At 36.4% G+C, this 27,359-nt stretch overlaps 1 protein-coding gene across 1 annotated transcript in view; it reads left to right on the top strand.

The window, feature by feature from the left end:
- Positions 1-27,359, top strand: part of LOC129738813 (protein unc-13 homolog 4B-like) — a 61,178-nt gene that overhangs the window by 21,906 nt on the left and 11,913 nt on the right. The window contains exons 2-7 of the mRNA XM_055730110.1: positions 3,751-4,060; positions 14,877-15,214; positions 15,279-15,450; positions 15,520-16,118; positions 22,045-22,269; positions 22,332-22,833. Of these exons, the coding sequence (XP_055586085.1) occupies positions 3,751-4,060; positions 14,877-15,214; positions 15,279-15,450; positions 15,520-16,118; positions 22,045-22,269; positions 22,332-22,833 (2,146 nt within the window). The remainder of the gene's footprint in view (positions 1-3,750; positions 4,061-14,876; positions 15,215-15,278; positions 15,451-15,519; positions 16,119-22,044; positions 22,270-22,331; positions 22,834-27,359) is intronic.

Genomic DNA, 27,359 nt, shown 5'->3' with positions numbered 1-27,359 from the left:
AGTTTTTCGTTTATTGAAAATTAAAAAGGCTGGTATGAGACTTGACTTCCTTGATGACCCTTAACCGTTGTTGCCGATCATGTGCTTCACTCCAATACTTGATTTGAACTTTGTGGACATTATTGACAGTGTTTGCATACTTATCCACCACAAAAACTCAGTAATTCTTTGAATAATCAACGGTTTTGTCAGCTATCAATTTGATAATGACGAATTTTAAAGGAAACTGTGCAAAATTATTTTTTTCTTTTTCTCTTGCATCGTACATATCTCAAAAACGAGTAAATTTTAAATTTTGAAAAAAATAGGTCGAATAGTACTTTTTACAGGCAACAAAATGCTGTCAAAATTTTTAATATCCAATAACTAGTTAACGAGCTATTAGCAAATGAAAGTGTCCCATTTCTAAAAGAACTAAGCTTTATATTGACTTTTAAAAATTATACATAAAGAAGCTCAACATCAAAACTTGGATGGTTTTTGTTTCCCATTTAAATGAACTTCAAAGTTAAAAAATATTCAAGCTTTTATGGAGGTTTAATAATAATTATATATAGGAATAAGAGAGTGTTTTTGTATGCCCCCATCATGTTTGTAAAATGCCTCCATCCTAAATTAACAGGTTGAATAGGATAAATGAACGATTTTTATCATTGAAACTTCAAATCTAAGCTCTGATTAACATCTTAAGAGAGAATTGAAGATCTAAAAACAGTTTTGATAAAGTTTTTCTCATGGATGAACTGCCTCCATAGTATGGCAACCCTAACTTTGATTTTATTCCATAAAATTATAATATTAGAGATTTTTATAAAACTTTAGCTTTGTCGTACGGAAGTTATTACTTTCTAGTAGTTTCAATAAAATTATACGGAAATATTGCCCAAAAAACAGGAATTTTGATCAAAACGTAAATAGGCGCATTTAGCCTGCACGGTTTGAGGTTCGGCATTTTAGACAACAGTTATACACAGCAAGAAAAATTCGTGTAAATTTAGATCGAAAACGATGCACGAAAACGGAACATCGATTTTGATATAAATTTCTATCACGGTGTATTTTTTCCAAGGATGTAATTTTCGAGTCGTGTAAATTTAGATCGAAATCAATGCACGAGATCGGATCACAAAAGCCGTCGTGTAAAAATACACAGGGATGTAAATTTTAAAATTTATTATCGTAAATATTGATATTTATGCTAAATGTTATGGTTTTTATGTTTTGTCTTTGAAAGAATACGCTACATGTATCATTTTTAATTCACATTTATTTCCAAAACTGGAACATAAAAAAAACATCACGGAAAGTTTCAGGCTGGAATTGTTGTTGCATCCGATGATTCCCAGCACGGGGATGTCGTCAGCGTCATCAGCATCCTCGACTGGTTCCATACCATCATGATTTTTCTGTCAGCATCACTTGGATTATTCTGACAAAACTTTCTCCGGATAATCACTGTCCGGATATCAGCCACTGCGAAAATCTGACCTTGCTGTAATGGAGAGAAAACTAATCAGTTTCAATCGCATTCTTCATTTCACGTCTCATAAACTTACTACTATAAAAGCCTCTTAAAGTGCTCCTGTATAGCTACGCCTTTGAACGACTCTTTTCCAAATAATTTTCCGCGACTTGTTTACTTTGTGCCCGACGCGCAAACTAACTTGAAAAAAAGGCACAGGTTAAATACTTGCATTCAATTTTAATTCGAACAGATATAATTTTACACTGTTTGTGATATAAATTCCATTGACCGGTTGATTTTTGCATGACGCAATGTAAAATTAAATTAAAACAGATTATTTTTATTCAATTTTGGAAAAAAGACTAATATTATATCAAAAGAAGTTTAAAATCACATCTTTTTGTAATTACACTCGAGAAAAAATAGATCACTCGTGTTTTAGATTCCGTGTACTTTTAGAAATTTTTTGCTGTGTAATAAAATCGTTTCCTCGAAAACGAAAGGAAATTTCATCATAAAAATTACTCCAATGCATAGGAAACAGGTGCCTGCACACGTGTTTATAGTTTTTGTAGACATATTCGATGTAATATTTGATTAAATCAGTTTTCTGCTAAATAGGCGCATATAGCCCGCTCCTCCCCTATAGGGTGGAAAATTTAAAAAATTATAAATTGCTGAAACAAGCGTAAATTTGCACAGCAGATAAAAAAAAATGTCGTGAAAACAAGTAAATGATCGAAACTGGGCTATGGAAACTTCTATTTTTAATTGAAAAAACAATCAAAATTTTGAACAAAACAGCACAAAATGTTAAGTAGATTTTTTTAAACAACAATGGCATTGTTAATGAACATAAGGACCCAGTGAGGCCACAAAATATGTAGGACTAGACTGACCCATATTCGTATGGGATGATTTTTCTAACATTTTTTTTAACGCGGTGCCCCCCAGTGGTGCCATTAAGTGAAAAAAAAAGACTTTCTGAAAGTTTCAGCTCTATAGATTTAAAATTTGTATAGAGATTAACAATGTTTGAAAAAATCAACATAATTTCACTTTTTATGTTCTAAAATATTCTTCCAGTATGCAGTATAGCTACCCAGAATTGCAGAATTTTTAGTTATAAATTTTGGATTTCCAGCCAAAACTGAAAGCCAGAATCTCCTGGGAACAGCTTCAGAGTACATTTGTTCCCTTTAACGTTATTTTCTACGATCGTAAGAGATCGTGAACACTGTTAAGTACGCTGTACGTGTCCCGATTAACCCCACGATCGGTGTGTCAAAGGTTGTTTTGTTAAAAAGTGTCATCATTGGGATCGCAGTGCAGTGGCCATTCTAAGATTCAAAAATATTTACTACTAGCCACGTGATCAAAAGCTTCTTTTCTAAAAACTTTCAGAAAATTAAAAAAAAATGTTCGCACCTTTGCCTCTTACCAAAACAAGATTGGAGTACCAATTTAAGTGTATTTCAGTTGATTTCACTACCAAATACTTGCCGTGCATTGGATGCCGTGAGCAGGATGTTAAAATTTACGTACTCCATAGAGATATAGTAACGGACGTTCCACTGCCAGTATACGTAGTCTTACTAGTCAGGCCGGATTTTTTTCTCTCGTCTCTGTTTATCTTTGTCATATCGGAATCGAAAAACTTTTTTTCACGTTATAGGTAGGTATAGTTAGCAAACTCGACCGGCAATCCCCAAGATGACATGCCACATGCATGCATGCCCTGTAAGTAATGATTGTGCACTAGCCGGTGCCGATGCTCAGCTAAATTTGGTTTTAATCAGCATCGAGATAGTGTGTTTACTTACAAGTGGTGATTTTTCTAGCGTTCTCTATCGATGATGATTGTATTTTCTCCCCTAAGTTGATCTCATGAAATTAATTAGTGAATCATGACGTCTTTGGAGGAAACCGGTGGTGGCCAAACGTTTTCTGAAGTGCAGTGTTTTATTATACTATACTTTTGATTAATGGTATTGGCTGCCTGTCGTATTGTAGATCAGATTCATAATAGGCATTTGGCCTGAGGAATGCAATCAATCGGCCGTAATACAGCTTTTCAAAATGCACCAATAAATTTTGCTCGAAAACTATGGAAATTTATGTACCCATAAGAAATGTGCCTAGCTTGACTGTTTTATCTATATTTAGCTTGATTAAATCCCTATCCAGTGCTACGCATCAAATTCTTTGTAATGCCCCGGAAAAACTCATATATCAACATTCTCCGCACTGAACTAAAGCGATAAATATTATTTCCTCTTTGGCAGAACCTTGGAAAAGGAAGCATTCTTCGAGAAGTTCGGAACGCTGCTCAAACAGCAGAGCAGTCAATTTTTGCTGCAAACCAAGCGCGAAGTAGCGCCCCATGATGAATCGTCCAGTGATACCCAGGAGCTGTTCGGAGCAGCCACGACGGCAGCGACAGCGGTAGCAATTGGTCACTCTCAGATCAAGTTCAGCAACAAAGGGACGACGATCAATCCACCTGCAGGTGCAAGTGTCAACGCCAATGGGATGGCCCACGCAGCAGGAACAGCAGCAGCGGGGACAAAAGATGCAACCAGTGATACAGAAGCAGTAAGTATTTTTTATGGTTTGTTGTAATTCTAGATTTCAAAAAGGAAAACAAAATAACATTTTGTACATACAATTTTTTCACTGGCCTCTCCTTTTTGACAAATTTTGAGCTCAACGCAGCAAATTTTGACAAAAATATTAAGAAAAGTTCTGATTGTGATTGTTGCTCCAAATTGCACCAAGCTTTTGACATTTTATAGTAGTGCGACGAAACTTAAAAATAGTTTCAAACTTTTTGAAAGAACTAAATAGAAAAATTATAATACAAATACTTGATCTTGCCAGTTTATTCAAAAACAAAACGCGTATCTAAGTGTTTGTAAAATTATTCGCTAAAATAGTTGAATAATGAATTAAATTATAGTTTTTTGACATCATTATACCAAACTTTTATTAATAAAAATCTTAAAAATATAATTTCAAATACACTGTATTTGAATTCGGTTCAAAGTTTAGTTGTATTCGTGGGTCTTGAAGTTTAACACAGAGTTCAATAAAAAAAAATCCGTTTGTTTGGGTGTAAACTGTAATTTTTCAAAATTTAACGATATGGAATATAATCTTCTATATAAAAATGGAGGCATTTTCTTTGTAACAACATCACGTATGAATGGTCGGTCGGAATGATGTGCAATTTTGTATCCGAGGGTTTTTTGGGTCAGAGATGGTTTGTATAATTGTTTCAAGAATCTCACTTTTTATGAAAGGGGGGTCCCCATACAAAGTTATCTCTTCTTCACATCTTATATATAAAAATGGAGGCGTTTTCTTTGTAACAACATCACGTATGAATGGTCAGTCGGAATGAATTGAAATTTGGTATCCGAGGGTTTTTTTTTGTCAGAGATGGTTTGTATAATAGTTTCAAGAATCTCACTTTTGATGAAAGGGGGGTCCCCATACAAAACTATCTCTGCACATCTTCTTATATATAAAAATGGAGGCGTTTTCTTTGTAACAACATCACGTATGAAAGGACAGTCGGAATGAAGTGAAATTTGGTATCCGAGGGTTTTTTGGGTCAGAGATTGTTTGTATAATAGTTTCAAGAATCTCACTTTTTATGAAAGGGGGGTCCCCATACAAAATTATCTCTTCACATCTTATATATAAAAATGGAGGCGTTTTCTTTGTAACAACATCACGTATGAATAGTCGGTCGGAATTACGTGAAATTTGGTATCTGAGGGTTTTTCGGGTCAGAGATGGTTTGTATAATAGTTTCAAGAATCTCACTTTCTATGGAAGGGGAGCTCCTAAATAAAATCAACTAGAAACGGGACAAAACCCGAACAACTTGAAGACGATTTTCATGGAAAAAGATTCACGAGCACGAAAAGTTATAGAACTGTAAACATTTTCCAACGATTTATTAGGTAACGGGTAGAACGAAGTTTTCAGGGTCAGCTTTTTTAGATAAACAAATCAAAGATCAACAAATCAGAATTTGAAATAAAAGTTTCCTAGGTTTGTCAGAGTTCAATATTTTTTCACTTCAGTAGATTTTTTAAATTTGAATTGAAAATGTAAAAACTTTAAAATACTAGCGAAAGATGTATGAAATTATGCCATCTTCATTTTGTAGTCATTATAAGATAACTTGTTTTGTTTATCTTTCTACATATATATAGAAAGCAATTTTCGTGTGTTTGTTTGTTTGTTGGTTTGTGTGTTTGTCTTCAATATGCTGAGCCGCCTTAAGACTTAGAGAGCTGAAATCTGGTATGGGTGCTCATTAGGACCAGGATTGATGAAAAATGTTTTTAGATATTCGGATGACCCCTTTTGAAGCGGGTAGTCCATACATCACAAATATTGTTTTAGAGATATTGACGTTTTTAAACATCGGATTAAGATGAAAATTTGCACATGAGTGTTTTGAGGGATGGGCATTTGATTTCAGGTATCAGATTTTGTGTAAGCGGCCAGCAGCAAAAGGTGTCGTCTTTCTTAACTGTTCACTGTTTTAGGAATATTGAACGATATGACGGAATATGAATTGAGATGAAAATTGGCACACGGGAGTTATAAGGGACGAGCTATTGTTTCCAGTCATCCTATTTTGAGGCAGGGGTCGGCAAAAGTAATCTTCCATATTACCTGTTCACTGTTTTAGCGATATTGACGTTATTATACACCGGATTGAGATGGAAGAGAGTTTTTAGGAACGAACAATTGATTCTTATCATCCAATTTTGAAAAGATAATTGTTTACGACTGGTGAAAGTGTATAACGGGGAGATATTCGGCTTTTTCAGTCATTTTACGGATTCAAAATACCTTCTTTTCAATTTTGGGCCAGGGGTCGGAAAAAGGGGTCGTCTATATTACCTTATCACTGTATTGGCGATATCGACGTTATTATGTATACATTGGATATACGTAGTTAGAAATTGCCACAAGCTAGTTTTCCGGGACGGATCAACGATTTCTGGTATCAAATTTGGTGTAAGGGGTTGGCAAAAGGAGTTGTCCATATTACATCACTGTTTTTTTTTGCGATACTGACGTAATTGAGCATTGGATTGCAATGAAAACTCACACATGTGGGTTTTAAAAGACGGGCAGCCGATTTCAGGTATCATTTTTTAAGGGGTCGTACAGAGAGGTCGTCTATATTACCTGTTCACTGTTTTTTGTGATAATGACGCTATTATAAATTGAATTGAGATGAAAATTGACCCACGGAAGTTTTTCAGGAAAGGATAATCGATTTTAGGTATCAAATTTGGTGTAAGGGGGCGGCAAGAGGGGTCGTCCGTATTACATATTCACTGCTTTTGTGATACTGACGTTATTGTTATTTGGATATCAATGAAAATTCACGCATGTGTGTTTTAAAAGACAGGCAGGCTTATTCAGGTATCAAATTTTGTATAGCGAGTTGGCCAAAGGGGTCGTCAATATTAGCTAATCACTGTTTTTACGATTTTGACAATATGATTTACTAGATATAGATAAAAATTGCCACTCGGGAAGTTTGAGGGACGGGCGAATTGTGGGTATACAATTTCGAATAGTCATGTAACGAAAAAGCGTCATTCTCATGAACCAGCAAAAGTTTTAGCGACATTTTGTGGAAATTATACGGGTAAACGTACGAATTGAAGAATGGGGTTTGGAAATAAACAGATATGTACATTGTTGATGTGGTGGTTTTCAAACTTTTTAATAAGAATACTCTTACTGAATAGTTATCCTCTATTCAATGTAAGGAAGTTTATACTCTGTTTAAAAAACATAGTCTTATTTTATCACATTTATATAATTGCTTGCGAAACGAATTTCGTGCGGAATCTGCTAGTTAAATTAAAAATTAAATCAGTGCTGTGGTATACAAATGTTGCATCTAACCCAGCTGCTGCTGTAAATCAAGAAAGTCATTAAAGGGATTTTTTTTGTTAGTTTCTTGGTATTCGAATTTTAAAAACATTCCCCATTTCTGTCCCTATTCACACCATTTTAAGATTCCAAAAAAATAAGAACGATACTTGATTCCCTGAATGAAAGCATTTTCGGGAGCAAAAAAAATTGTGATATTTTTAAAGTTAAAGGATATTTGACCCTTCGTTTAGGGCACCCAGACCTTTGGCAAACTAAATCGAATGATAAAATATTTTTACCATTTCACAGTATAACAATTTGAAACTACCCAGAATTCACATTTAAAATCGTGGTTAAATCTTTTCCACATTTAAAATACCGCCTCGATTTTTCACAATCCACCATTGAACCCTTCATTCGAAAATTCAGAAAATAAAATAAAATAAAATGAAATGAACAATTATTAAATTATGCTAGTACGAACTGTGTATCTGAGGTTTACTATCGTTTTAAATATTTGTTATCATAGTTAATCGTTAATATGATCTTAAATTGACTTTTGAATGCTGATAAATAGGTTCTGACTATCCTTTTTTAATTCTTGATTTTACATCTGATATTTTTTCTGATTTAATATTCCGAAACCGAAGTTAGGATTATTGATTTTTTATTAATTAGAAAACCCTGACTCCAGTTATGGTGCATTTTCGTATATTTATTTTATTTTTGTGTATTTTTTTCAAATTCCAGTCTTAAACAAAATTTAAATTTCATTCTAATTATTCATTTTCAGATGTTTCTGAATTGTAAACATTATTGCTTAAAATAATTTTTCAAAAAAATTTCAATTTTACAAACAAGAAACTTTGGTGTAATACATTTTCCCTCTATTTTTTTTAAGCTTATGATTTTTTTCTGAATTAATTTGTAAATCTTGAATTTGTTCAATTTTTTCTAGTTTATATAATGATCATTAACAGCAAGATGGTTTCGCAAATCAATTTCCTTATTCATTGGATAATGATATTATTGTGCGATCAATATGAATTTCGGAAAATTCCGCATGGGTGGGTCTGTTGGTTATGTTAAAATTTAAATAAATAAAACAAAAAAAAATCAACAAACTGAAACAAACAAGTTTAACCGTAACCGTTTATTTTCAAACTAAGAAATAGATCAGAGGAGTTCTTTAAATATCCCTTCTGCTTGAATTAAAAGACGTTGAAATAAGATAAGTGAGCTGAACGACTGCCTTAAGTAGGCCTAAGCTAGCAGAGAAATGCACGCGAAAAAATGCAGATCATTCCGACACACATTCACAATGTGGGTACGTTAAGGGCACTGCGGGTCACCGCAAAGTCGCACGTTAATTCCAATACTAAAATTTCAAACGAGTTATTTTTTTTTTATATTTTGAATTTCCAGCATGAATTGTTACCAACTTTGATTCCCTAAATAATGGAATTTCCACCAATTCCTCAGCGGATGAAAATTTCCTTTGCGAACAGAGATGCAACGAGAATGATTTATGACCAATTGTTTTTTTGCATCGTAAAAGTTCACACCACTTCACGCGATGAGCAGAGCTGGTTGAAATGAGCTCCGCTATCAATCGACTCATCATCTAGTGTTGAGTAATGGGTTTTGCTGGTTTCGATCAGGGATGATATTGCACATGCTACTGATTAGCATAAAACAGCACTTCATTTCACTCTCATCGGACAAATAAATCTCCATGAATTAAATGTGTTGTTAGCGAGCTTTGCATCACTTGTATGATTGAAACATTTCAATAATCAAATAAGAAAGGTCCCTTGAATCTAAAAGAATATCCTTTTTTGACGTAGAATTACGTCTTACGGCAACATTATAGAAGGAAAAATTGAAATTCGCGAACGGATCTCGCGTCACGCAAAACGCCTTTTTAACAGACATCTTTTCTAAAAGACATATCTAGCCTGCTCATCGTTTATTGGCTAGGCAAAAATGAAAAAAAAAAACACGGAAACCTCGCCCCTTGGTGAGTTTTGTCTTTGTTCCAGTCTACGGATAGTATAAAAGAAGGGGTCGCCTACCGATTTCTTTCATTTGTTAAGAGCAATCCACATGCGCAACAGCAAAGATGACCAGCAGCGGCGGAGGCAAACAGTTACCTCACATGGAAAGTGAATGCTCATCCAACTAAATATTTTCATCATGTTCCACTCGTCTACAACTAAATCCTCGTCACATAACACATCACACACACCCCAACACCACTCAACACACACCTCCCATCACCACACATTGCAACGTATACCCCCCCCCCCCCCCCCTTCAACCCATTCCTCTTCCCATCAGCATTCAACACACACCCTTTGTCACCATCCATGGCACCCCACAAACCTACCGCACGCCACCACCCATCCACCGCCCACCCATCAATACTGCCCACCATTCGCATACTAAAACCCCCACCCAACCACACCACCCACCCATCGCTCATCAAAACTCAACCACCCACCCAACCATACACACCCATCGCACCCCGCCCATCCATCGTTCACCACCACCAACCCATCCCCCCACCCATCGCACCCCGCCCACCCATCGTTCATCACCACCAACCCATCACACACCCATCGCACACCACCACCCACCCCAGTTTCCCATACAAGTGGTCACATCGAATGAGGAAGGCTTCGTGATAGCCAAAGTCAATGGGATCTTCTTCTGTAGCTGCTACGCTCCACCGAGGTGGACCTTGGAGAAGTTTTGCACTACGATGGATAGGATAGTCGAGTTGCTCACAGGCCGAAGCCCCGTTATTATCGCGGGGGATTTCAATGCGTGGGCCCAAGGGGCGTAAGGGGTAGTTCCCTTACGAACGCCAGAGGACAGAGTCTACTTGAAGCACTTGCAAGGCTGACTTGGCAAACGTAGGTAATACTAGAACCTACCATAGAGAGGGACGTGAATCCATTATAGATATCACATTTGGTAGTCCTAGATGGACAAGTTTTTGGAGGGTGAGCGAGGACTACACTCATAGTGACCACTTTGCGATCCGTTATCGTGTGGGTAAAAGTGCACAGTCAGGTAACGACAGGTTAACGACGCTGGAGGACAAAACAATTTGACCGGAATGTCTTTGTCGAGTTTTTGAAATGGGATCAAAATCTGTCAAACTTGTCGGCGGAAAACCTGACGGAAAAACTCACACGTGCTTGTGACGCAGCAATGACGAGAAGAGCTAATCGCAGAAACCCACATCCACCAGTTTATTGGTGGACTGAGGAAATCGCGAATTTGTGTGCCAGCTGCCTTCGCGCTAGACGAAACATGCAAAGAGCACGAACTCAAATTAAGAGAGACGAGCGTCGGCCGCTTTTCAAAAAGGCGTAAAGAAACCTACGCAAGGCAATTAAAGAGAGTAAAAAGGCGTGATTTAGGAAACTTTGTCTTGATGCCAATGACCGACCATGAGGCGATGCCTACAGGATAGTCATGGCAAAAAACAACAGCGGTAGCACACCACCTGAAATGTGCCCCAACAAACTGAGGGAAATAACAAGAGAGCTGTTCCCTCATCAGGATATCAATAGCTGGCCGCAAGTCCCGTACAACTGGGATCCAAATCCCTTCAACTGGAAAAGGCTCCGGGTCAAGATGGCATCCCGAACATTGCAGTTAAGGCCGCGATTATGAAATTTCCCGAAATGTTTCGATCGTCACTGCAAGTTTTTATAGAGGAAAGGATGTTTCCAGATATTTGGAAACGGCAGAAGCTGGTTCTGCTGCCCAAACCAGGAAAGCCAATGGGGAACCTATCGGCATACAGGCCAATATGCCTACTGGATACGGTTGGAAAGATTCTGGAAAAGGTGATCTTGAATCGTATCCACCAGTACACCGAGGGCGAAGGTGGATTGTCCAACAATCAATTCGGCTTTCGAAAAGGGCGATGCACAGTCGACGCCATTCGAACTGTCATCGAAACGGCTGATAAAGCCAGACTCAAGAAGAATGAGGGGACCGTTTTTGTGCGGTAGTAACATTGGACGTGCGCAACGCCTTCAATAGTGTCAGCTGGGCAGCGATTGCTTCTTCGCTTATAAAAATGAGGATACCGAAATATCTCTGCAAATTGCTCATGACGAGCGAAGGGTTTCAGGAAATGGATGTTACAGTTAGAGTGCCACAAGGGTCGATACTGGGCCCGGTTCTGTGGAATATCACGTATGATGAGGTGCTGACATTGAGCCTGCCAGAGGGAGTAAAGTTGGTTGGTTTCGCGGACGACGTCGTGCTACTAGAGACGGGTTACTCAACAGAAATCGTCCAGCTAAGAGCTTGAGAGGCTGTAGAGGCTGTAGAGGCTGTAGAGGTAGAGAGCTGGATGCACTCTAAAAGTTTGCAGTTGGCTCTTGGGCGGTCAGGATGATATTTAATTTAAATATGAAGTTCTTGGCGAGTGTTGCATAAGTAGCGCATATGCGTGAATTAGACACCCCCTACCGAAGTATTGCCTTAGGGCAGGTACCGGTTTGGGAAATAGTCTGAGGCCAAAGGTGTTACCTTAGGCCTTTTGTTACGCTGCTGTAAAGAGCTGCAAACTAAACCTATCGGCCGTTTTAGACCATTCATAGGTATTAAATCAACAATTTATGGAAAAAGAACTTGCCTTGAAGTTTAATTCCTGGTAAAAAAAACTGGACAAACTTTTTTTGGGTATGCTTATTAAAATTTTTTTTAACGAATAGTCACCGTTGATTATTATTATATGCTAGTTTAATGGCATTGCAGTGAACGTTACGGCGAAAATTCATGATAACAGGGCTGGTAGCGAGTCACTTTTTAGTGACTTGGTCACTTTTTTTGGGTCAGTCACTAAAAAGTCACTTTTTTCATCATTTGGTCACTAAAGTCACTATTTTCCGAAAAATTGTCACTTTTATCACCAAAAGTCACTTTTTTCACCGAAAATATACCAATGAAAGAGTAATTTGAATTGCGCGTGTTAATATTGACGGTAGTGACGGTAAATTACTTGATCAGTCATTTAGAATTTTTTTTTCGCCTCCGGCGGAATTTCGGCATAAATCACCCTTGGCTTGAGACCTTTCGATCTACGACATTATTTGACGTTCATGAATTGAAACTAACTTTGATTATAGATTTTAATTTTTAGTTCAATCAATTTTTTGTATTGGAACTCAAAACTTGATATACAAAAACCCTATCTCATCTTTAGAATAGGTTTTTATTAAGAAGTGTAACTAAGATTGAGATTGAAACGAACCATTTTTTTTTATTAAAAAAATCTTTTAATGTCATAACAAATGTTATGTTGATATGAAATATTCTTTATAAAAACAATTTCATACTCAATTTTATTTCGTGTTTTTTGTTCTTCTAAATACTTAAAAAAAGGGTTTTAAAAATTTACACAAGGCCACAAAATTTACATTTTTCTTAGGAACAATGTATTTAAACGGTAATATCAACTAATTTGGGTTCCCCGAATCTAAATACGTATGCAATATTTCTATCAGCTTTTGTTATTGAAATGACTTTTGAAAATAATTATTCAAACGCCACAAAAAAAAGACTTTTGAAAATAATTAAAAATCTTTAGAGAAGTTTCTGCACTTTTTTTAACAAAAACTCAAATCAAAATCATTGAATCAATTGATGAGTTTTAAATAGAATCAGGTTTTTTTACACTTTCTGCTGTGATGTCAAAAATACTTGTAATGACATTTTTCTATAATCAGTTATCTATCAATTTTTGATTTTACTAGTAATAAACTCTTTATCACCAAAACTAAATGTGTTCGGCCGAATTTGACAAAATTTCTAGTTTAGGACACTATTTACCAAATCAATAATTTAAAAAATTAACACCAAAACGGTTAAAGTGAAACATTTTTATTGAAAAAACTCTTCCTGAAATGTTTTTAAAAACTAATTTTTTTATTTCCATATTGTTTTTTCAATCTTCAAATAAATTTACCGAATTTTACTGTACAGTTTTTTTTTTAATTTTCTAATCAACTTGCCGAATTTTTTTTAATCAAACTTTTTAAATTTTAAAGACATATTTTTAAATATTGTTTCCTTGTTTTTAAATTCTGAATTTTCGTGTTCTTCAACCATAAGCCTTTAACTCCAAATTTTTAATAATAAAACATAATTTCAACCTTCTGTTCTTTCAGGACCCAATATTTTAATCAAAAGAGACAAAATACTCAGAGCTTGTAATTTAAAGCTTAAAAACCTGCGATTGAAAATTTAAAAACTTTTTATTAATATTTTTTATATGAAATCATGTTTTTTGGATCGATCATGATTTTTTAAATTATTCTAAAAAGTTTGAAAAATTGTTCTAAGTAGCAACTTTAAAAATAAATTTTAATACGCAATGTTAACTAAATTTGTACTTGATTTGTGCTTTCAATATTAATAACAAAAGTTTGGAACTCATTATTTTGAATTTTTCATCAGTTTTAATCATTCACGTAATTACTCATTTTCTAACATTTCTGTGTCAGTGTAGTTGAACATGAAGTTATTATTTAAGCTTCAAAAATGACATTTTGATAACTGGAGAATTTTACTTCATTAAAGGTTTTATGTCAGGCTTACATAACTGGCACTTTTAAAATAATCATAAATATATTCTTCTTTTTATCAAATTAAATTAAACCATCGAACATTGAATAAATTCTGTTCAAAATTCATTTCTTATTCAGTAATCGGTAATTCACATTTCAAATTGTGATTAAATATTCTTTGTTCAAATAAAAAAACTACAGCTGAATTTCTCACTAAACTTCCAGTTGAAAATAAGGAAAAGAATTCCAAATTTAGATGAATAAAAATAAACAATTATTATCATTTTCATTATCATTATCATCTATTCATGGTAAGTTTTGTACAAGATTGGACATTTATGTTAGAATTCAGATTTTTTTAATTTTAAATTTGCTAAGAAATTCTTTTGAAACTAATTTATTTCTTACTTTCTTGACTTATCGAAAATTTGAAACATTTATTGTAATATGTTTCCAAAATTTAGTTTATCAGTCCCCCCTGGACGGGTCCTTCGCACGGGCCTGTTTTGGTCACATTTTTTGTACTTCAAAGTTACTTTTTTCGTTCTACATAGTCACTATTTGGTCACTTTTTTCGGTCCTCAAAGTCACTATTTGGTCACTTTTTTTCAAATTTTGGTCACTAAAGTATCTACTTTTTCATTGTCAAACCGCTACCAACCCTGTGATAAATCTTTAGATTGATAAATAATAGACGGATAGATAAAGCAGATGCTTAGTAGGAGAAAATTGATAGATGTTGAATTTGAGAAAAAGCTTCAAAGGTGCGTACTAGATCCTTTGTCCCGTATCATCGCTTATTTAATATAAACACACATTGACAAAAGATAGGCTGTCGTAATTCTACGTTAACATCTCGGTCGTTTCTTATAAACAATCCCTTTAACTTTTTACAGTTCGAAGACCTCTACGAAAAGGTCCTGATGGAAATAATCAACGGCAACTTTGGCAAACAGGACATTTCAGAGAAAACGTTGTTCACTTACGCCCAAGAGGTGTTCAAAGTAAATGAAAAAACTCACGATGAAATACTGAAACGCGCCCGATTTAAACCAACGTCGGAGGTCTATCTTAAGGTGGAACTGATTGAAGCTAAGCTCAACGAGCGTCCTAATATGAGTGCTGCTTTCAATCCGTTTGTCGTGATGTACCTGCAAAGCGGATTACCTGATCGATTACGTAGTTCGATTCGGGAGGCAACCACTAATCCTGTGTGGAAGGAGTGCTTTTCACTGTAGGTTCCTAGACTGGGTTTAACCAACTGTTCTTTAAATTTAGTTTTTCTTCTTTAATTTCAGGCCAGCGAGCGACGGAAGCCGAGAAAATTTGATCCTTGAAATCTTTCATCATGATTGTAAGATGACCAAGGTTAAAAAGACCATCCGAATGTGCCAAAAGCATGCTCTCAGTTGTGTTAGGCCAAGATCTTCGTTTCAGAAATTGATCGGACGAACCAGCATCCCAATAGAAGTAATTCCAAAAAAAAAACAAAAATCTTGACGTAATTCTTCTGACGCGTTATCCTTCAATCTATTTCAGTCAATCAGTTCCTCCGGCTTGGTCATGTGGTACACCCTGAACAAAAAGAAACGAACAGAGCCCCAAGGCACGGTCAAACTAAAATTTCATTTCAGCTCAGCTCAGAACAAAGCCAACGCCTTACGCGAACATGAGGCGCTGACCAAAATGTTTCTCGAGTATGAACTTAACAGTTCCAGTGTGGCGAGGTACTGGTGGGCCGGCAAGTTTACCACAGCGGGCGACGCTATCCTGAAGCAGCACGCAATTTGCGCAGATCTAACCGAATGCGAGAAAGTACTTACCTACTGGAACGTCTACACGACGGTGCACGTGACTTATCCGATTGCGTTCGGGCTGTTTGAGAATTTGTTGGAAAAAGTGTGCTCATTCATCAAAACCGGATCACTCAGCACAGAAGGAGAGGACATCAAACGGTTCTGGGCGGGTGCAAGATCATTGTTGCCATCCTGTTACGCTGTGATAATTAAGCTTAGAAAACGCATTGCTGGTGACAAAGATATCGTCAAGACTGTGATCTCCGTTCTGCACATTTTGGCCAAAGTGGACAGTATCAGAACATCGTGTGATGGGCCACTTTTCCAACCAGAGAAATACGAGTGAGTATCTACTAATTATTGCAAGAAGCTTAAGCGCTAACTCATTTTTCTGAAACAGAGCTTTAATATTTAATACCTGAAGACCCAATATTGAAAAAAGTGGGTCCTATAAATTTAAACAGCTATAACTCCCCAATCACTGACCAGATTTTCCGTAATTTCATCTAGTTTAAATACTTGATGTGTTTAGTTTTGATTTGAAAAACTAGATTCTTCTCTACAGTGTGTTCAATAAGTTCGAATACAAATTGAAATCACGATAATTTAATATCAACTGGCTAGAAACAAATTATTCGAATGGAAAAGCAATTGACTAATGATCAATCTCAACATTTGTTTTGGAAAATTTCCACCTTAAACCATTTTTACGAGCTTAAGAGGTTTCTCAAGCCCATCGTACGCGGAACGCTCCTCTATTTTTTTATCTTTTCGTTCCACATACCTACTAATGGGAACTATTTTATATGGAATTAAAACAAAGTTTCCTGTATTTGTTTTTTTTTTTTCAACAATATGTATAACATAACGAATTAATTCAAGGGAGTGAGATTTACCTTCCAAATCTGTTCAAGAAATACATTTTTGGAAAGGAGAATAGGCAATTATTTTTCGGATGTACAGGATTAAGCTCAACTAGCGATTTTGCAACTCTTTTTTTTTTTTGAAATAATAGGTACAACTTATCCTTAACTTTTTTGTTCCACGGTAGGTTTTCTGGACCTCATGGTAACTTTTTCTAGTCTCGTCAAGAACTTCTAACCGTATATTACTCATCCAAGTACATCAGAAAACCTGGCCAATTTCCAAATCTTGTACTGATTTTATTACTTCCTCCGATGAATATTTATTACCGTGGTGAAAGACCTCCACTGTTGACAATCCGAGGCCAGCGGATGATATTCCGCAGGCAGGGAATAACAACTACTTGCGGTTTTCGCGTCGTGACCACATATGTGCACCAAGTTTCACAGTCGTACAACAATACGGACTTTACGTTTGAGTTAAAGATTCGTATTTTCGTTCGCAGCGAGATCTGGCGTGACCGCCAGATGTGTCAGAGACTTGTAAAAGGTTGGTTACAAATCGTTTGATTTTTTTTAAATTTTGTAGTTTTGTATGTTTAGCTCTTGTTCCTTGTCCAGTCTCACAACAGGACAGCACCACAGTAGGCTACATTTTACTGCTGGCTGCTGTCAATTCACAGAGGAGGGAAAGGAAGAGAGACAAGAAAAAATGGAAGGCGAAAAGGAATCTTGCTTCCGGAAAATTCGCTTTCTTCTGTACCAGGCTGTAGAGATAGGCGATTAATAATAGAGAAAACTGAAACTAAACAGAACAATAATACTAACAAGAAGAAGTCATTCAAATACCCGCTAAAATGAAACAGATTTATGGCTATATCTCTTTCGTTTGCTTGAATTACTAGGTAAATGTAAGTAATTTACAACCCTGGTAATAAGGGATTTACCCAAACGAACAATTCATTTCAAAACAAACATTTGTTTAAGTGTAATTTTGAAGAAAAGTTTGATTTTTGGTATAAAATTCTTCAATAATTGGTTGGTTTCGCAAGAACTCTGAGAGTGTGGTCTATATCACGGACATCTCTTTGATAGTGCATGTCTAAGCACATGTAAGACATTCTGGTGACGATTGTTTATAACCAGTGAAAAAGTGTAATAAAGCTGGAGAATCTGACCAGGAAGGAAGCGCCGGGTCAGGAAGCAGTGGTTCGAAAATTCGAACCAAAACTGACAGCTTTGAAGACGGTGCTCGCCCGCAAGCTGATCGAGGTCACCTTGTTCGGACACCAGGATGAAGCAGAACGTTGCGATAATGGTTCAGCAGTTTTCACTGCTGCCATTAATTCAAACAAAGAGTTTTATCTTGAATTGGCTAAGCAATTGTTACTAAATCGAAATCAACAGGTTAGGACACAGGCGCCCGTGAGTAAAGTCCGAGTTGTGTTTAGTGTCTATGTATTTAGTTCTAAGGAATTCACCCGGAAACGCCGGTTGGCTCCTAACCGTAAAAGACCTGTATCTTCGTCCTCGGGTTCTGCGGAATCCTTATTTCCAAGGAGGACTTCCCTTCTCGACCTATTCGGATACGGCCGGATTAGCCAAGGAAGGAAGACGCCTGCAACGACCGAGTCCAGTTCCTGCTTCCGGAACAACGACGTCGCAAAACAACAGCAACTGCAGCAGCACATCACAGTTAGTGAGCCAAACACAAGCCACAAATTACACAGAACATTGCTTTATACACACAGACATCACGTCACATAAAAACATTATAAAAAAAAACATAGAAGCATGAATTTTCCGGTGTTGTGTATGTTATCCGTGAAGTCCTTGGTTGCCCAGTAGCCAGCCGGCCCTAAGGTTTCGTACTCTGAGAGTACATTGCCTTGGCCTTGGCCTCGCAAACGCAAATCGGGCCATTCTGATCCGGTCTTTCCGACATTGATTTTAGGACCTGCTGCCTTGGAGCTTTCGGTGAGGTCGTCGAGTTTGCTTTGCATGTCTTGTTGTCTCTGGACGAGAAAAACAATATCGTCAGCCAGGTAAAGGTCGTTTAGCTGCTTCATTGTCGAAGGATTCCACGACAATCCTCGGTTTGGTCTACAGTCAATCGATCCAGTCAAGATCTCATCCATTACGATGAGAAAAAGCAGCGGTGATAAGATACATCCTTGTCTAACTCCAGCAGTTACCGGGATTAGATCAGATAAGACACCATCGTGCAAAACCTTGCCTCGTAGTGTGCTTCGATGAGATGGACTAGTTTCTCTGGGACTCCTTGTCGTGTAAGAGCAGTCCAGATGTTTTCGTGGTTTTGTCGGTCAAATGCTTTTTCGAAATCAACGAACACTAGAAGAAGAGAGTCCTGGAATTCGTTGATTTATTCCACAGCGCGCGCGCGCGCGTGTGTGTGTGTGTGTGTGTGTGTGTGTGTGTGTGTGTGTGTGTGTGTGTGTGTGTGTGTGTGTGTGTGTGTGTGTGTGTGTGTGTGTGTGTGTGTGTGTGTGTGTGTGTGTGTGTGTGTGTGTGTGTGTATGACGGCCGATACAAATAAATACTACATGCAAAATAACCCAAAAGCAGCCAATGTTAACTTAAAACAACGTTTCACAAGTAGGTAGGTACTGCTATTTGATTGGGTTTTATGTTTTTCTTCTATTCATGATGGTGAGAACTCTTATCCTCCTCCAGTTTGATGAGCTTTTTGATAAAATCAGCTGACACGCAATTACTTCTCGGAAATTTTATACCAAATGCGGAAAAATAAAATTTTTTGTGAAACAAGTTTAGGTATTCTGTACTCGTTTATTCTCAACAGCATCAATAACAATGAGAATTAAACCAAAGGAGTCATACTTGGTAAGCTGAGAACCATTCATTTTGATTTGAAAAACCCGATTTTTTCACCTGTAGCAGTTCTGGTGGTGTAAAAAAAATCATTAACAATGAACACTTAATGAAAATGATCAATTCAACTCCAGGAATAGTTGGTCTGATGATAGTTCAAAATTACTGTAAAAACATTCGATGTATGCGCTACGGCTTTACTACAACAAAATGTAAAAAAAATGTTTTCCAACTTATTGAATACTCTGTAAACTCAATTTTGAGATACCCACGTAGAGGCCACTTTTCAAATTTAGAATGGCCAGAAATCCAAGCGAATACAAAATTAGTGCCCATTCAATCGTGATTTAAGCATGTGCCCTTATATGCTTAAATTAATCACGTAGAGACAATAGAGAAAAACTTCAAAAAATAATTTTCCCCTAAAGTTCATTATATGACTCGAATTTCTGGAATGTAAATGGTCAACGAATTCAAATACTCTAAGTAATTCAACAGAAATTCTTTGATGAAGTTCGGCCCAGGGAATGGCAAGTTACAGTTGTTTGAGTTTGGAAGACCGACTTTTTTCCGACCTTGGGCCTCTAAGTGTTGAAAGCCAAATATTTCAATATTATAATGTTTGACAAATTGGTGGTGTCATGCAGATAAAAGGCATAGAAACATCAATCGCATTCAAATTTCAAACCGTTTTTATCACCAAAGCTGATATAAAAACCCGAATTAATACACTTAGCAGTGGATTGGAGCCTTTCTAACAGAGTGTAAGTTATATTTGGGAATATATAAAAGAATTTAAAAGACAGATTGTTTTTTCACGGATGTGGACTTTCGGAGACGATCAACAACGCACGGTTATACTGGGCAAGACGAACATTAATTTATTAACAAACGAACGAATTAAAGTAAAGCGCGACGGTTCGGATCAACTAAGAAAAACATTTATTGCTTGCTAGGTACGGTACACGGTACGACACAGGACAGAACACATGTGATCTGCTGGCCATTTACCTATTGCAAGTCTAATTCTAGGTAGGTTTCTGCTGACTATTGTGTGGATGGGGTGCTGTGCGCTATGGGATGCTGTAATATGCGCCAGATTTTGGCTAGCAAATTTTGAGAGGGAGAGATCTACTGGCAAATTGGTTTTATACGCGATGAATGAATTGCGTTTTCAATCAGGGTTTGCAATGACCGGGTTTTCGTGCGAACACAGATGATAGATTCCTTCCCTCTGAATCATATAAGTATGATTTCAGATATTCTAACCCAGTGTTCGGCATCGCTAACTGAAAAATTAGCGACGCTAATTAAATCGCTAACTCCTTCAAAGTTAACGATCGCTAATTAAATTCGCTAAATGTGCCAAAAAAGTTATCGCTTCAAGCTTAAAGCGCTAATAGCTAATCGCTAACTGTTGACCAACACTAAGGCCAGGAAATTAAATCGACGTTTGCCGTCGTTGAACGAAGGAAATCAAGGTGAAAGCGAACTGAAGTAAGCCTTTGAAGCGGGCCATAGACTACACAAATGGCTTGAGTAAATTCGATGATTCCACGACGATAGTTTGATTCTACACTCGCCCACACACGATACAAACATATTCAATGAGAGCACAACCGATTGCTGGCGGAAACAGCAACAGCAACAACAAAAACCCTCTCCATCCCGGCAGGAGCTGAGTAAATGGCCTGAGTTTTGTACAAAAAATTTCGATCCCGACCGATTTCACTCAAACGGTTTGGGCGGTCAGTCAAGCAGTGCCATACACGATGCAAATCGTATTCACAGCGACAGAATTTCATCGAATTTTATCGCATTTGTACAAATGTGGTGTAGTCTGTGACCCGCTTGACGCATGTGAAGGGAAGCTGGTGTGAAAGTGACGTGTTTTGTGCTCATTTTTGAATGACGATTGAAAGTGAAATTGCCAGGGCCTGCTCCCTTTGATAATAATCAACCCTGTTTTACCACGTTAAGGTAAGGTGATTTTTTTTTCATTTTTCGAATTCAACTTAATTAAAAAATCAAATTTTGGTCAGTTTTTTTTTTAAATGTAACAACACCGCGATTTGTCTTTGAAACTATACTAATAGTCGAGCAGTGATCAGATCGAAGTGAAGGCTTTGGAAAGTTTTAAAACGCATGAATGGGAGTTTGTTTGTAACCAATATGCGAGATCTAAAATATTGGCCGAAATAAATTTCCTGAATTTAAATAAGCTATTTATTTTTGTTTTTTTAGATTTAGTTTAATAAACTTTGTCTCTAATAGAAGATATTTCTACATTAAATTGAAGTTTCGAGATAAATTGCTCATAACGTTCAGCTTGTTCTAGTCGAAATCGAGACAGATACAAAACATTGCAAAAGAAAGGTTTCATAAATTATTTCCAGAATATGATGACTCCCTATTTACTTTGGATTTCAAGTAAAAAATACTGAATTACTCTTTGATTGTGTTTACCCCTGAATCTATGCAGCAAAGATATTTTTTATTTTTAAAGAGCTTAGCCTTTAAGTGTTAATGACTTTTTTCTAAACTTTTATCCCAAGACATTTCAAGCACAAGCTCGAACAGAATCCGGAAATTTCAATACGAGATGTGACGCTAATGGCAGTACGGACGGGCGCAAAAACATGGTTCGACCAAGCAGTTACAAGTTCCACCAAGGCGAATTTTTCGGATGAAGAAAAATTACAAAACTTTATCCAGCTCATACAACTACTGCAAAGTGATATCACCCGGGCCAAAACCTATTACGATGGATCGTTCAAAAGGTAAACAAAAAGCTTTTTTTAGGATGAATACTTTAAATTTTCAAATCCCTGTTTTGTTCCAGCATCACGGATATCGAATATACCAGGGAAGTTTGCAAACAACACGAATGCAGCATTGTGTGCCATATAAAACCATCGGTCGAGAAAATTTGCAAGACTTTCAAAAAGTTAACCATTCGTTTGGATCAACACAACCGAGTCGGGGAAATGGATGCACTGGACATGAGTTCATCGCTTTTCGAGCTGTACATTGTGGTTAAGCTGTTTATAGCGGAAACTGACAAGGAGCTGAAACAGGCTCACAATGCGGACATTGTTAACTTTCACGTCTGGTTCGTTGGCGGAATATCATACTGGTGTGATGTATTCGCGCTGAAGGCGTTAGCCCGTTTAAGCCAGGCCATCGATGTGGACGAACTCCAACCCGAGCTCGGAATTGCACCGAGGCAGTCTTCCTCGGCGGCAGAATTTTTGAATATAGTCCGCCAGATCAAAACATTTTGGGAGCAGCTCGCATGGCCGGACCCTCAGGAATTGAATCGATTTTTAAAGCGAAGCATTGGGGTACGTTGACTTTTTTTTTTTTTGTAAAACTACTAGCACTTTTTTCGGTTAGTAATATTTTATAATTTGAGCATAGGTAACTCACAAACTACTACTACTACTAACTTTTTTAAGTAGGTAACTGAAAATTTTCGAAGCAAAATATTTGTTATAAATTTTGATGACTTTTCAAATCTCAATGAAGGCGCATATTCTTACTTTTTTATTTTTTTTATTTTTATTTATTTTTTTTGGTAAGGGAATTTAACACGAAGTGTCATTCTTCCTTACCTCACATTCTTACACTATGAATGACATGAATTGCACTTTTTTCAGTTTAGACTATCCTGATATGCTTGTAAGAATAAATGGTGTCCCACATCAAATTGCAACAGAGAAAAAACGCTGCAAGAAATTACCTAAGTATAACCGATTCTTTTCACACTTCCAGACAATCACCTTTAAACCATGTGTGATTTTTTGGTATATTTTTCCAGTTCCAGTTAAATGCCATATTCAAATAATCGTAGATTTGGCCCAACTCTACTCAGAAGATTTTGCGCAACATCTGAAAGCAGCTTCTTTTATAAAATGAAACCCACTTTTTCGTCATTTCTTCCTCAAAATTAATCTCTTTGGGATTGAATCAAAGCAATCGAAAGATTCCTTTTAATTCAACCACGGTAAATGAAAAGTTCATATACCAGTATTTCGATAGCAACTTACTACCTTCTTCAAGATTTATTACCCGAAAAATGGTGGAGATACGTCGATGACATTTTTTGTGTAGTAAACAAAGATTTTCTAGAAGAACTTCTAACATCCATAAACGGTTTGCATAAGAATATTAAGTTCACTTGCGAAATAGAAGAAGACAGGAAATTACCTTTCCTGGATGTTCTGGTAAGGAGAGATGATGGCCTATTCCAATTCGAAATCTACAGAAAGCCGACAAACACCATGAGGGTAATACCGAGCACCTCGAACCACTCGTTCCAGCATAAGATGGCGGCGTTCCACCACATGATCCATCGGATGAACTCCATTCCCCTATCAACTGAAGGAAGAGAAAAGGAACTTCAATATATTTTCCAAACGGCTAATAAAAATGGATACCAAAGTAGATCCATTCAAGCCATTATAAGGAAGAAAGAAAGATTGCTTCAACGGAAATCTTTCACTACTTTAACTCCTATTCAGAAGGAGTTTCAACGAAGGTCCATGGAGTTCAACAGTGTCAACGCAGTCGAATTGCGACACAAGTTGACAAAGTTCGATATTGAACTAGTATTCACTAGCTCTAATAATCAACTGAAATCCATCTTAGGATCGACAAAAGATCCAGTGGAGCTCCTTCATAGATCTGGTGTGTACAAAATCAGTTGTTCCGACTGTGATAAGGTGTACATTGGACAAACCAAAAGGAAGTTGATTGATAGATTCGAGGAACACATGGCTATAGCTAGATCTGACTCAAAGAAGAAAATTCTTCCTTCACAGAATCCTAGATCTGCAGTAGCTCTACACATGTGTGAATCTGGTCACTCTATTGATCGAGGAAATGTCTCGCTGATCCGGTCTTTGAATAGTAATTCGCTTAAATTGGATGTTGCTGAAAGCATTGAAATCTTCAATGAAAAATCAGTTCATCTCTTAAACGGAGACACCGGACCAGGGCATACTTGGTTGTTCAAATTCTTAGGTAAAAAGAAATACAATAATTTACCTGACAACGCCCAAAAACGGGTAGAAAATAATTTAGCACTACCAGAAAACACCCAGAATAGGGTAGGTAGACCCAAAAAACAGACAACGGCACAATTGCCGAGCATTCGGAGGTTTCTGCTACCTAGTAGTAGCTTACCTAACCCGGACAATATAAGGGAGGGAAACGATACACATTCATCAATCGAAAACGTTCACTGAAGAAGGTAGTAAGTTGCTATCGAAATACTGGTATATGAACTTTTCATTTACCGTGGTTGAATTAAAAGGAATCTTTCGATTGCTTTGATTCAGTTGAATCATTCAACCAAGTAGGCTCATACCACAACAGACTCTTTGGGATGCTCACTGAGTACCTGCCTCAAAAAAGAACAGTATTTTTCAATGGGACTCAGTTCTGGTACATTGGGAGACATTGGGAGAATTTGTGTTCTTGGATTCAAAAGTGACCCCTTTGGCTTCACATCGCTTCAGGACATCCTTTGAATGGTGGAACGAATGAAAATAGGGCTTTAACTGATCAAAGCATGCGAATCCTTCTGCAAAGAGCTGTAGAGGGTATTTTTTTCAATAAAAAAATTTATCGTACAATTTTTTAATTATCTTGAATTTAACGATTCCACCACAAGTTTGAAACTCGATATCAAGAAAGTAGCTAATAGGTCATTAGGATGATTTCAAAATTGTATTAATGATGAAAATAGATTCAGTAGTTTTGAAGCTGGAGCAATTGTTAACCGATTTTTTCCTCATTGTCTTTTTGACCCAGAAGTGTGCGAAAATCACTGTTGATACTAGTTAGATGTATAAAATGCTGTAAAAATGAATTGATGTCTTATTTTATAATTAATCTAATGAAATTCTCATAAACAGTCGCCTAAAACTTCGGTTGGTGCTACTCGTCAACTCTACGTTTTATGACATAACAGTCTTTGTGAATTACACCACCTTCTTTCTAGAAGATGTTACACTTCCTGACTTGTAATTTCAAAAGAAGCAAAGTCTTCCAAAACGTTGCCCAATACTATATAATCTCTTAAATTGAAAAACTTGCTCCCACAGAATGTTGAAGGTGCCCTGGCCGAACCCTGCGGATTGTGTAGGGAGAGGGAAGGGTATATTAGTTGCTTTAAGTGACTCACTTTTACTTTAAGTAGACCCATAAACGTGGGGAGAATTAAGAAAGGTAAAGTTGGGAAATGCAAACCCTGGGAGATGCTAGGCCAGCATAACGGGTGATGAATTTGTCCTACACCTTCTATGCTCCTAAAGTTTCCTACTGAAACTCCTAGCTCCAATGAGGCTTTTATACACAAATCTCGGAAAATTTAAAATGGTTTTGTGAAATTTATTTAAAATCATCTATATATATAAAACAGGGAGAGATACAAAAATGTACGAACACGCAAAACTCTTCACTGGATCATCCGATTTGCATGCGATTTTTTTTGGTGTGTTCGTCTTCACGCGAAGAAAAACACAACGGAGCGATAATTTCGAAAATGTATCTGTGGAATTTGAAAATTAATTTTTAGTTTTTATTCGTATCAAATAAAAGTCATGGCACCCTATTTCCATTTTTTTTTTCATTCGAATCACCCAGAGTAGAAAGGGGCCAAAAGCAATCAAGGCTTACTAATGTTCATCCATCTATCTATAGAAAGTTTTGGCGCCCCATTTTCATTGCCAGTGTACTTTTCACGTGGCACCAGTAAAATGGATACTTGGATATAATTGTCCCTATGGGGTGCTGCAACTAGCCGGTAAGAAGCATATTTACGAAATTTGTTTTTTGTTGCATCAGAATCAAGGCAATTCTAATATTTTCATAGATGATTGTTCGTGCACCGTTAATTTTTTTTTTAAATGTCGTATATTGCAACTCAAGCAATATGGTAGTAAAATTTTCGATAGACTACATTACCATTACCAAATGATTTGTGGTGAGTTTTGATAACACCAGAAAGTCATATAACTGATGAAAAATCAGCTTTATTTATTTTTGGTTGATTTTTAGAAGATGTTAGGAATTTATCCAGTCAGTTTGAGAATTGAATGTTATCAATTTTGTGATTCCAAGTAAATTGCATCACTATCATAACAACGGATTGGAGGATCAGGAAACATTGAAAAATGCACACTACCTTTTATGCTCAGTGGTTAAAAGGAACTTTTCCAAAGATTAGCTATATAGGACTTTAACTTGATATTAGATCCAACTCTCAGTTTCCAATATTCAGAAAAAAGGATCGTAATCAAAAATATCATCAAACTTGAAAGAAAATAAAAATTTAACATTTAAGTAAAAAGCATGCCACCTAAAACACACAAAAGTACAAAAAAAAGTTTCGTAAAATATATCAGGTCAAAAAAAAAAAACAATCTATCAAACACAAGTGAGTTTAAGAATATAAACACTTGAACTCGATCAAAAATAAATTTAATTGTTTGGATTACAGTTTCTCATCTTACGATCATAAACTAAAATTTTAAATAATTTGTGATTGTTTTGAATTTTTATTCCAAATACTCAAAATAGATTTGCCTTCATTCAAGGTTTCAAATGCTAAGAGAAAAGTAATCCAAAAACATGACAGTTTAAATTCTTTTTTTTTTTTAATTTCCTAATTTATGCAATTTGCCAATCCCTAACTGAAAATTAAAAAAAAAAATGATGACACAAATTTTAAAGACATTTTCAAACATTATATTGATTAGAAAAGTGTTGCTGTAAAATGAGAGGAATAGTGACTTTTCCTGAATTGTTAAATATTTGTCAAACTCAGCTCTGTCAATTCACAATAAGATTCAATTTATGTATT

Source organism: Uranotaenia lowii, chromosome 1, assembly GCF_029784155.1.
Source record: "Uranotaenia lowii strain MFRU-FL chromosome 1, ASM2978415v1, whole genome shotgun sequence".
Lineage (NCBI taxonomy): Eukaryota > Metazoa > Arthropoda > Insecta > Diptera > Culicidae > Uranotaenia > Uranotaenia lowii.
The sequence above is the reverse complement of the archived record's forward strand: the minus strand, read 5'-3'. Positions and strand labels throughout refer to the sequence as shown.